Source organism: Neofelis nebulosa, chromosome 3, assembly GCF_028018385.1.
Source record: "Neofelis nebulosa isolate mNeoNeb1 chromosome 3, mNeoNeb1.pri, whole genome shotgun sequence".
Lineage (NCBI taxonomy): Eukaryota > Metazoa > Chordata > Mammalia > Carnivora > Felidae > Neofelis > Neofelis nebulosa.
Genome location: NC_080784.1, coordinates 29,741,915 through 29,754,470, shown reverse-complemented (window position 1 = coordinate 29,754,470; position 12,556 = coordinate 29,741,915). Strand labels below are relative to the sequence as shown.

At 36.7% G+C, this 12,556-nt stretch overlaps 1 protein-coding gene across 6 annotated transcripts in view; it reads right to left on the bottom strand.

Annotated features, from left to right (window-relative positions):
* The window catches only part of WRN (WRN RecQ like helicase), a 154,065-nt gene that overhangs the window by 47,453 nt on the left and 94,056 nt on the right, over positions 1-12,556 (bottom strand). For all 6 annotated transcript variants that reach the window (XM_058720211.1, XM_058720213.1, XM_058720212.1 and 3 more), the window contains 2 exons: positions 9,733-9,907; positions 4,767-4,948 (listed from right to left, as the gene is read on the bottom strand). In XM_058720211.1, coding sequence (XP_058576194.1) covers positions 4,767-4,948; positions 9,733-9,907 — 357 coding nt within the window. The remainder of the gene's footprint in view (positions 1-4,766; positions 4,949-9,732; positions 9,908-12,556) is intronic.

Genomic DNA, 12,556 nt, shown 5'->3' with positions numbered 1-12,556 from the left:
GGACAGCAACATGCAGAAGAATGAACCTGGGCCACTTTCTGATACCATACACAAATATAAACTCAAAATGGATGAAAGATCTCAATGAAAGACAGGAAGCCATCAAAATCCTCGAGGAGAAAGCAGGCAAAAACCTCTTTGATCTTGGCCACAGCAACTTCTTACTCAACACGTCTCCGGAAGCAAGGGAAACAAAAGCAAAAATGAACTACTGGGACCTCATCCAAATAAAAAGCTTCTGCACAGTGAAGGAAACAATCAGCAAAACTAAAAGGCAACCGACAGAATGGGAAAAGATATTTGCAAATGACATATCAGATAAAGGGTTAGTATCCAAAATCTATAAAGAACTTATCAAACTCAACACCCAAAAAACAAATAATCCAGTGAAGAAATGGGCAAAAGACATGAATAGACACTTCTCCAAAGAAGACATCCAGATGGCCAACCGACACATGAAAAAATGCTCAACATCACTCATCATCAGGGAAATACAAATCAAAACCACAATGAGATACCACCTTACACCTGTCAGAATGGGTTTACATTAGCAACTCAGCAACAACAGATGTTGGCGAGGATGTGGAAAAAGAGGATCTCTTTTGCACTGCTGGTGGGAATGCAGGCTGGTGCAGCCAATCTGGAAAACAGTATGGAGGTTCCTCAAAACGCTAAAAATATAACTACCCTACGACCCAGCAATTGCACTACTAGGCATTTATCCAAGGGATACAGGTGTGCTGTTTCGAAGGGACACATGCACCCCCATGTTTATAGCAGCACTATCAACAACAGCCAAAGTATGGAAAGAACCCAAATGTCCATCGATGGATGAATGGATAAACAAGATGTAGTGTATATATACAATGGAGTATGACTCAGCAATCAAAAAGAATGAAATCTTGCCATCTGCAACTACATGGATGGAACTGGAGGGTATTATGCTACGTGATATTAGTCAGTCAGAGAAAGACAAAAATCATATGACTTCACTCATATGCGGACTTTAAGAGACAAAACAGATGAACATAAGGGAAGGGAAACAAAAATAATATAAAAACAGGGAGGGGGACAAAACAGAAGAGACTCATAAATATGGAGAACAAACTGAGGGTTACGGGAGGGGTTATGGGAGGGGGGATGGGCTAAATGGGTAAGGGGCACTAAAGAATCTACTCCTGAAATCATTTGTTGCACTATATGCTAACTAATTTGGATGTAAATTTTAAAAAATAAAAAATAAAACAAGTTAGAAAAAAAAAAGAAATGCTAAAGACATATTTTTTTTAAATGTTTATTTATTTTTGAGAGAGATAGAGAGTGAGTGGGGGAGGTGTAGAGAGAGGCGGGGGGACAAGCGGGCTCCACTGAGAGCCCGATGCAGGGCTCAAACTCACAAACTGAGATCATGACCTAAGCTGAAGTTGGACTTCAACCTACTGAGCCACCCAAGGGCCCCAAGACATCTTTGTTTTTAAAAAGTTAATGCTGCTGTGACTCATCCTGACTCTGTTAATTCTAGTCTTCTTTGAAGAAACCCCATGAATATCAGATATCAGAAGATGACAATCTCCCTTGGCATGTCTTTCCAAGAATTCTTTCAAGAATAAACATAAGTCTCATAATAATAATAATAATAATAATAATAAACAGAAGTCTGAATTGAATACATTTCAGATATATCAAAAGAAAATATTTACATATAAGATCTAATTCATAATCCTGATCCTCATCAAAACAGACCTCACTAATATTATGACTATTCAACCTTCTGACAGATAAAAACACCTCTGCACAATTCTCAAAGATTACACCAACAGGGAATCCAGTTAAGTGAGTTCTGGAAAGTTTGAACACCCAAATGATTTCTTATTCAAAAACATTTTTATGATTTAACACCACCAACCACCATGACTTCCCACATAATTTACCTAAAAGTCTCTTCTATTAACTCTAGTTCTTACTAATCTCATTCTTCCTAGCTCATGGGCTAAAAATTACAGGTGACCATTGAACAACCTGAGTTTAAACTGCATGGGTCCACTTACATGTGAACTTTTTTTTATAAATACAGTATGGTACTGTAAATGTATTTTCTCTTATGATTTTTTAAAATACATTTTATTTTCTTTAGATTATTTATGGTAAGACTATAGTATATAATAGATTTAACACACAAAATAAGTGCTAATCAACTGTTTATGTTATCCCTAACACTTCCAGTTAACAAGTAGGCTACTGGGAGAGTCAAAGTTATATGCAGATTTTCAACCGCCTGGGGAATGGGCAGCCCTAACCCTCAAGTTGTTCAAGGATCAACTGTAGCTCCTTTTTTGCTTTGTTTCTCACTTCCTTCTCCTCAGAAAGAACAAAGAAAACAATGCCTACACTTTTAAGTACTATAGACTCCCTTATATTTGGTTTAAATGACCTACATTTACCTACTTTTTGTCATCAGTGTCAGTAACAAATCTACAAACATGAAATTATAACCGTCTAAAAGCAAATTCAGTTAATAGTTATTCTTCTTATAAGACTATTAAAATAAAGCACAATATTCCACATAATAAAAATAAGTTGAAAAAAGAGAAAGATTCTAAAAGCAATACCGTAAATAGAAATCAGATGGAACCAGTTGGAAGATCTATTAAATTGAGATTAAACTTTATAAATTACAGTAACCTTTTCAGTGAGAACCAGCAACTCTATTTATTCTCAAACTTTGCGTTTTCTAAAGAGGTTTGTCACAAGGATGACACAGATCTGTCCTAAATCCTATAGTTTTATTTCCCATAGGATGGCTGCAAAGAACAACCTGTCTACACTCAAGATTTAAGCATGGGTTTTCTGGCACCGTTATTTGATTAGTAATCACTGTTACTTCCTGTGAAATCTTAATGAGATAACCATTTAATATATCTTTTGAGACTCAGATAAACAGGAACTATATCTACTAATGAACCTGTAAAGTCATAATATAAAACTCGGGCTGTTCAGTATTCAGCACCTTTTATCACAATGTACAAATAAATCAGAATTGGCAGGAATCAGCATACGCTTGATACAATCCCAAATTTAATAGTATCATGCAGAGCTATACTCTATACCGATTATTTCAGTTTATAAAAAGGTTTACATAGACAACAGTCAAGAGAAAAACAGTAATGTTCTGTTTGAGGGGATGGTTTTATTGACCGTGTTAAGAAACAAAAGCTACCACTACTCTTAAAATGATAAGCTTAAAATTTATATCAAACATGTTTACCTAATGAATCTCTATTCTTCTTTCAGATCAACTTACCCTACCACCTCTTGAAAGAAGTCTTACCTGACCTTTTTGGTAAATACACACCCTATTATACACTACTCAATGTAACTTTCCTTCCCTGTACTTAACACAGCTGCAATCTTACACGGATTTGCATGATCTCTTTTAAAAAATCTTTCAGGGAGCCTGGGTGGCTCAGTCAGTTGGGTGACTGACTTCACTCAGGTCATGATCTCACAGATCATGATTTTGAGCCCCACGTCAGGCTCTGTGCTGACAGCTTAGAGCCTGGAACCTGCTTCAGATTCTGTCTCCCTCTCTCTGCCCCCTCCCTGCTCAGTTCTGTCTCTCTGTCTCTCTCTCAAAAATAAACATTAAAAATTTTTTTTAAATAAATAATCTTTCCACTATTGGAATTTTCAAACACAAATGCAGAACAGAAAATGAACCCTATGTATTCATACTTGTGTGATTCTGCGATTAAGATCTTCCATTTCCATTATACTCCAAGCCCCATGAAAACAGGAACCATATCTGTTTTCATTTATTTATCACTGTATCCCCAGCACAGAGCATAATGCTTAGAACATAGTGGGCACTCAAAACAGAGCACTGCTGAATGATGAATGAAATAAAAACAGGATTGGATAGGCACTCTTATCATTTTAATAACATGAGCTAATATGTCCATTCAAGAGCTCAATTTATTCAGCTACATGGAGGTGCATTTTGAAAATACCTCATCTTAACAGCCCCATCAGTTACCATATATAAGTTTTTTTCCTGAGGTTTTATCGCCCCTCTGGAAGAGGGAATCAGTTGCTAACTGCTGCCCCTAAAATTTTTGCAAGATTAAGTTTTCCTTTCCTATATAAATCTCATAGAATTTACATGCCAACGAAGATTTGCTTTGTGTTTAAGTTTTCTTACATTTAAACACTGAACTCTTTCATTTTTTTCATGGTAGTCAATCAGTACAATGAATGGGTACAGTGCAACATGATTATTCACACACAGTCAATGAGAGCTGGCATGCTTTCATAGAACAAAAGAAACAGATGGTAAGGAGAGACAAACAGGAATTGGTAAAAAGTCTCTTGGAATAAGTACCACTGTAGCATGGGAAGAAAGAACCAATAACAAAATAAACGGTATCTGAAGAAACTATGGCTGAACATATATCAAACTTGAGAGGACCTGGGGAGACAGAAAATAGTTTGTCCATGCACGATTAGGAAAGCACCCATACGATCTATGTTCCATTCCCAGTATAGTCCCCATTTAGTTAATTCCTCACACTAAATGAGGTAGAGCTGACATCAGGTCATCTCCTCTGGGTGGCAACACTTACCACGAATGTTCTGGAGATGTCTTGTTTGGGTTTGGTTTCAAATGCACCTAACACATTACTTGAAAGTCTGGATGCTGCTACAAATACTTTCAAAGCTTATGTGGAAAGAAAGAAATCCGCAAGGGTGAAAGCAAGAAATGTTTTTACCTATTTGACTGAATGTCTACTGGAGCCCAGAGTACATGACAAGAACTCTGAAGTCCATCACGGCCGGCTCTCCCAATCTCCTGGTAATAGGATTCCATTTCCTTAGGAGCGCCATAATGAATGACCTTGCGAATGTCAGCTTTATTAATGCCCATGCCAAAAGCTACGGTAGCCACGACACACTAGGAATAAACAATAATGTAGTTTGACAAATATGTAGCAGAACCAAAGCCTTACATCTTTACCTTGTGGTAAAAGTAATTAATTAGTTCATTAACTAAAGTCCCTGGCATGGAACTGAACTTCATATAATTTCAAACAATCACAGGTTAAAAGATCATCTGCACAATTTACAAATCAGGGACTGGCAACCATAAAACAGGATTTCTAATTCCTCACTTAAGTAGCAAATAAAGTGGTCTCTCTGAACACCTATGAGTACAAGACACACAACAGACTCTTAAAGCACTTATTATATTAAGAGTCTTTGTTATTATGACGTTTCAAGAGTCCTTACCTGATTACACATTATCTTAATATTTTTAGCATTATTATAGATGGAAGGAAAACTTCTCATTAAAGATGGTAAAATGAAACATGAATTTATCTTTGCATCTTTAAAAAGATAAAATTAGTAGATATCTAATATGTATAAGCATACTGAAATAAGATTTACATGATTGGGGAAAATTCTAGGGAAGAATTAGTGAGAACACAAAAATAACCAAAAAATTTTAAAGTATTAGCAACAAAAGAAGATGTACAAGAAAAGTAACTATATACTACATGGCTTAGAAATAAAAGCATTTGCAGAGAAATAATTACGTAAATATATAACATTTAAACATATATACATATATATACTGATCTAACCAAATTGTTAATGTTGGGAGGAAAGTGGGTTAGAAATACATAAATGGAGTGAGGAGAAGGGCAGGAAGGGGTGTGAAAGGAAGCTAAACTTTCATTCCTCATAATAGGAAGTCAGTGGCAATGCCTAAATCTAATAAATAAAAAACTAAGTAGTAACAGTAAAAGCAATCATTGCAAGATCTAGGGGTAAACACCAAAAGATTAAACTAAAAGAGACAAGAATAGGTAACAGAAGTAGGGAAGGAAGGAGAGTGAGAGGCTACTGTTCTCATTGTTAGCACTATAGAACCAGCTGGTTCTTTAAACTATGTGTGTAACCAACATAAAGTGCTATTTTAAAAAAAAAAAAAATGTATTAAGATGGACCAAGAGTGGAAGGAAGGAAAAAAGGAAGGAAGGAAGGAAGGAAGGAAGGAAGGAAGGAAGGAAGGAAGGAAGGAAGGAAGGAAAGAAAGGAGGGAGGGAGGAAGGAGGGAAGAAAGGGAGGAAGGAGGGATGGAAGGAAGGAAAGGAGAAAGAAACAGATAAAAGGAAGTATAAGAAAGATTAAAGAAAAAGATAGGAATAGAAATTTATTAAGAAAAAGCTTTGAGGGGCGCCTGGGTGGCTCAGTCGGTTAAGCGGCCAACTTCAGCTCAGGTCACGATCTTGCGGTCCGTGAGTTCGAGCCCCGCGTCAGGCTCTGGGCTGATGGCTCAGAGCCTGGAGCCTGCTTCCGATTCTGTGTCTCCCTCTCTCTCTGCCCCTCCCCCATTCATGCTCTGTCTCTCTCTGTCTCAAAAATAAATAAAACGTTAAAAAAATTTTTTTAAAAAAGAAAAAGCTTTGAGGGGTGCCTGGTGGGCTCAGTCAGTGGAGCATGAGACTCTTTATCTCAAGGTTGTGAGTTCAAGCCCCCATGTTGGGTATAGAGATAATAAAAATAAAATCTTAAAAAAGAAAGAAAGAAAGAAAGAAAGAAAGAAAGAAAGAAAGAAAGAAAGAAAGAAAGCGAGCTTTGAGTGAAAAGACTGGGCTATTTTGTTATATTTCAGAGTAAATAAGCAACATAATTTTAAGGGTTTTTTAAACTGTATTTCTGAGTCAAATTTTTTCAGCTTTATTGGGAATATAATTGATATATACCATTATGTAAGATGCATAATGTGATAATTTTATATACATATACACTGCAAAATGATTATCACAATAAAATTACTTACAACATCCATTACCTTGCATAGTTACTATTTGCGTGTGTGTGTGTGTTTGTGTGTGTATGTGTGTGCAGTGAGAACTCTGAAGATCTAATTTTCATCATATGATACTCTTTTGTTATTAAGATTTTATCTTTAACTAATTTCTATACTCAACTTAGAGCTCAAGTCCACAACCCTGAGATCAAGAACCACATGTTCCACGTACCTGGGTGGTTCAATCGGTTAAGTGTCCAACTCTTGATTTCGGCTCAGGTCATGATCTCACGGTTTGTGGGTTCTAGCCCTCTGTCAGGCTCCAAACCAACAATGCAGAGGTTGCTTGAGGTTCTCTCTCTCTCCCTCTCTGCCCTCTCCCTGCTCATGCTCTCTCTTTTTCTCAAAATAAATAACTAAAACTTAAAAAAAAAAAAAAAAAGAACCACATACTCTACCTACTGACCCAGACAGGTGCCCCTTTATGATACTCTTTTCAGATGAGATCACCCTATTCTACAGGCATGATTTTCAAAATATCATAAATGCTCAGGTAAAAATATAGATATTTTATCAAATAATTTATTCACAGCCTCATCCCAGAAAGAAGAGGAATTCAAGTCACCTTGAAAAGGCAAATAAAATATGAAAGGACCTGAAACTAAAAATCAGGACTAAGAGTAAGAACGAATGGTCACAAACTAAAAATGCAAATCTACATCTGAATAAGGTTAGATATGGTTAAGAATAATGGGAAAGAAAAACATTTCTCTAAAATTATAAAATAGGAAATACTAAGATTCTAAGCATCAATCAATCTAAGGCATTAAGAGCTAAGGTAGTGAGCTGGGTGGTCAGCTGTACTTTTAGGTCCACACCAAAGTATAAATCAACTTCAGAAAGAGAGGAGAATGAACATCCAGAATTCTGTACATGTATGCATTCAGTAGGCACTCAATGAATATTCAATGGAAGGTAATCAATTCCAAGAGCATCAGACTATTCTATATAGATGAGGAAATGTATTTTCATCATCTTGAGAAGGTGTTTGAGAACTCTCAATGCAAATGTGAAGCTTCTGAATTATTTATTAAATAGTTGTCATATACAGCAGAACTCCTGATGTCAGCCTAGGGTGACACCATCAATATTAATTTATTAATTTTCATAATGTGGATAAAACTTTTTGACATCCTGCCATAGAGAGGGAATATATAGTGGCACATACATACATAGACCTTTCTAGATATTAAGTATAATTAGTGATCTCTGTGAGGTTTTTAAAGCCATATTTCAAAGTATTAATGTTTCAGTGAACACAGGTTTCACTGGAAACCAGATGCATCCAATAAAGTTTCCCATCACAACCTAACAGATAAAGTTTGCAATCTCTCATATCTGTAGAAGATGTTTCTACCCAAATGACTAATAATAAAACAAGATGAAAGAAATCATTGATTAGTTAATAGCTCAAACATCAATTGTTAAGATTCAGTAAGCAGCAGCCAATAAATTTTATCTGGTAACTTTCAAAGTCCTGAGATAATGGAATAAAAGTATACACATGTAAGAATTTAGGGAACTCTAAGCAGTTGTGATAGCTGTTACTACCTTTGGAAAGAAGAGGAAGAAAGAGAATAGGTGCTTTTAGGGCAGGAATGTGTTACAGCATGACAACGCACAGTGAGCTTCACAGACAGTACATATGAACCATACTTGAGGTAGGTTGTCTGAACAACACCTACAGAGCTAGACAGAGGGGAAATGGAAGACCAACTGAGCCGAAAATGCAAAGAAGTTAAGTTCCTCTCTTGAGAGGAGAGCTAGTCCACAGGCTTACAGTGACAGACCTTGGGTATGATGTTGATGGCATGAAGCTGTTGATTTAAACCTACCAATGTGGTTTGTATCTAAATCTTCCTAAATATTCTGCAAAACACCCATTAAACTAGGATTCCGATCGCTACAGGAAGCTCAGTTGGAGCACTTCACAGTAAGGTCACTGATACCCATTTAACTTTATTGTTTTTCTCCTTCAAATCAATCCTGCTTAGGGTTGCTAATCCAATGTTTCTAGAATAGTATTATCTTGCTCAAAAACACAGAGTCGTCTTCATGATGGCTTTCAAACTCTATTTTGCGGAGCTCTGACACATGGACTGTCCTGGGAGACTGGAAGACTCTTGGAACACTTTCTCCCTCACATCAACTTCAACAAGAATTATTCTACTTTAATTTGTTTTAACTATTAAAAAATGAATTAAAATTTAAATGAAAAGTTAAATAAAAAACTCTAAGGCTAAAGTAGTCTAGAAAAACTACAGGCACATCACATCAATCCCAGCCTGCCTCTCTGCAGGTTTTAAGGCCACCCATAACCTGGCCAACCACCCCTTAAACTGTTTTCCTGTGACCTTCTAACAGTTCCTCCCTGCCTTTTCACCTATACCTTGTACCATTCCTACTCCACACTCCCTTTCTCTCTAACCATTTCATACTCCCAATTTCCTGAACCCAGCAGGCCCTCTCATACCACAGTGCCTTTGCACATGCTAGTCCCTTTTCCTGGAATTCCATAACCAATGCCCTTTCCCTCATCACCGACTGGCCTAGCATACAACAAACTTCTATTCACTCTCCACTCAAATAGCTTCTTCCTGGATGGACCATCTCCACAGTACAAGCTACCTTAACAGCTAGCGTTCCCTCCTCTGTGCACCTAATCTCTATGTGCAGGCTCCTATTAAGACTAGTCTGCAGTAGTTTGTTCATATATCTATCTTACACATTATATATTAATTCCCTTTATGAGAGAGACTTCTTTAAACTCAACACAAAGTATTCCATAAAGATATGGCAAATATTAGACAAATATCTGTATCCATGGAAGAATAGAGAGTAATGATGATGGATCTTCACACCTGAATTTCATCTCTCATGAACCTGTGATGAACCTCTCTCCTTGCAGTAACACACATGCCTGCATGGTATGTTCCACAGGCTAACTTCACCTTCCTAAGTTCAGCTGTAACTTCTTCTGTCATTTTTCTGGAAGGACAATAGATGATAGTTGGACCTTCAAATTCCCAGGTAGAACTAAAACAAAACAAAAAAACAAAACCAAGAGAACAAACATAAATATATAGCCTTCAGTTTGAGTTTCCAAAACCAGTTTGAGTTTTGCCTTATTGAATTTCCCCTTTCTTTTTAAAATTTCAATTTAATTCAATTTTAATTTAATTTTTAAATTTTTAATTAATTTTTTAAGTAAAACACTAAAAAAGAGAAATCATATAGAAAAAAGGATATATTTAACTCCATAAAAATGTGGAAAGTCAAATGTGGAAATAAATTATACTAAATCCCAAACACTTTTGACTCATTTTTTTGTTTAAACAAGAGACAAGTTTACTTATTTAAGTAAAAGCCTTGATAAAAGCTTACAAACTACTGAAACGCAATTTTCATACTTTTAGAAATGCAAAAGCACTAGGTGAAAAATTAGTCTTCATTTATAGGAGAAAGATAAGTGACTATTTACATAGGAGAATGGATACAATTTATATTACATTATTCCTATTCTCTCATGATCAAAAAAATGAGTTTCTATGTATGTTTACTAAAAAAGCAGTAACTTCTTATAACATTAAAGATCATTTTTATAGTTCAAAGAAGTATTTACTAGTAATCTTGAGACTGTAACTATTATAGAAAACATCTGTTCAAAGTCTGTTTTAGAAACCCGTGCTGTTTTTTTTTTTTAAAGGTTTTTATTTATTTATTTATTTTTTGCAGGGGGAGGCATAGAGAGAGGGGAGACAGAGAATCTCAAGCAGCCTCTGCACCATCAGCATAGAGCCCCATGCGGGCTTGAACCCATGAACAGTGAGATCATGATCTGAACCGAAATCAAGAGTCGGACGCTTAACCAACTGAGCTACCCGAGTGCCCTGAAACCTGTGCTTGTTTATTAAAAATGAAAAGGTCTGATTTCTCAATACAGTCATTTACATAAATACATTCATTTATGCTGACTTAAGAAAAAGAATGTGCTATTTTGTATTTAGGAAAAACTGGTTTATTTATTTATTTTGAGAGAGACAGAGACAGCACCAGCAGGGGAGGGGCAGAGATGGAGGGAGAGAGAATCCCAAGCAGGTTCCGCACTGCCAGCACAGAACCGGATGTGGTGCTTGAACTCCCAAAACTGTGAGATCACTACCTGAACTGAAACCAAGAGATGTTTAACCAACTGCGCCACCCAAGTGCCTGTCTTATTTATTTTTTAATGCATACACATTTTGATACAATTTCAACTTCAGGAATCTATTTTACAAATACATTTACACATTTACCAAAAGACACATAGACACAAATATTCACAGCAGAACTATAATTGTGAAAACATCACCTAATGTTCATCATCATTATGTACATTCGTACTATGAAATTAAGCAAACAATAAAAGATCGTGTGGATCTAAATCCTTTAAGAAGGACTATGGCAAAAGTCACTGCATACTTAAACAGAGAAGAAAAAATAGGTAGTTATTTGACTCCAAGAGTTTTACTGAATAATCTACTCAAAGCAATTTTTGATAGCGACCAAATGGGCTTCTGTAACAAAACTTCACAGCAAATAACTTAAGTATGGGACACCTGGTGGCTCAGTCATTTAAGTGTGTGACTCTTGATTTTGACCCAGGTCATGATCTCAGGGCTCATGGGTTCGAGCCCCACATCAGGTTCTGCACTGACAGTACAGAGTCTGCTTGGCATTCTCTCTCCCACTCTCTGCTTGGGATTCTTCTTCCTCTCTGCCCCTCCCCTGCTCATTCACACATGCTTTCTCTCTCAAAAATAAACAAACAAACACTTTTTAAAAACCCACACATTTCTCAAAGAAGAAAAATTTCTTCAACAAAATGTGAATATTGAAATATCCTACACATTAGGGCCCCAACTTTTTTTCCTTTTTTAAAATTTATTAGTTTTTTAAAAATTTACATCTAGGGGCGCCTGGGTGGCGCAGTCGGTTAAGCGTCCGACTTCAGCCAGGTCACGATCTCGCGGTCCGTGAGTTCGAGCCCCGCGTCAGGCTCTGGGCTGATGGCTCGGAGCCTGGAGCCTGTTTCCGATTCTGTGTCTCCCTCTCTCTCTGCCCCTCCCCCGTTCATGCTCTGTCTCTCTCTGTCCCAAAAATAAATAAAAAATGTTAAAAAAAAAAAAATTAAAAAAAAAAAAATTTACATCTAAGTTAATTAACATACAGTCCCATAATGATTTCAGGAGTAGAATCCAGTGATTCTGCGCCTACATGTAACACCCAGTGCTCATCCCAACAAGTGCCCTCCTTGTTTAATGTGCCCTCACATTATGCAGAAAGATAGCAAAGACACTTTTTTACTAAGAATGATAGAAGTTTCAACTTATTGAGGAGCCTGGGTGGCTCAGTCATGATCATGGCTTCGGTCATGATCTCACAGTTCATGGGTTCAAGTCCCGCATCAGGCTCTGTGCTGACAGCTTGGAGCCTGGAGCCTGCTTCAGATTATGGGTCTCCCTCTCTCTCTGCCCCTTCCCCACCTGTGCTCTGTCTCTCTCTGTCTCGAAAATAAACGCAAAAAAAAAAAAGAAAAAGAAAAAGAAAAAAGCTTTAACATTTCAATTTATTGAAGATATGAAAATCCTAAATGTGTATGTACCGATTAACAGTGCTTTAACACACATGAAACAAAAATAGACA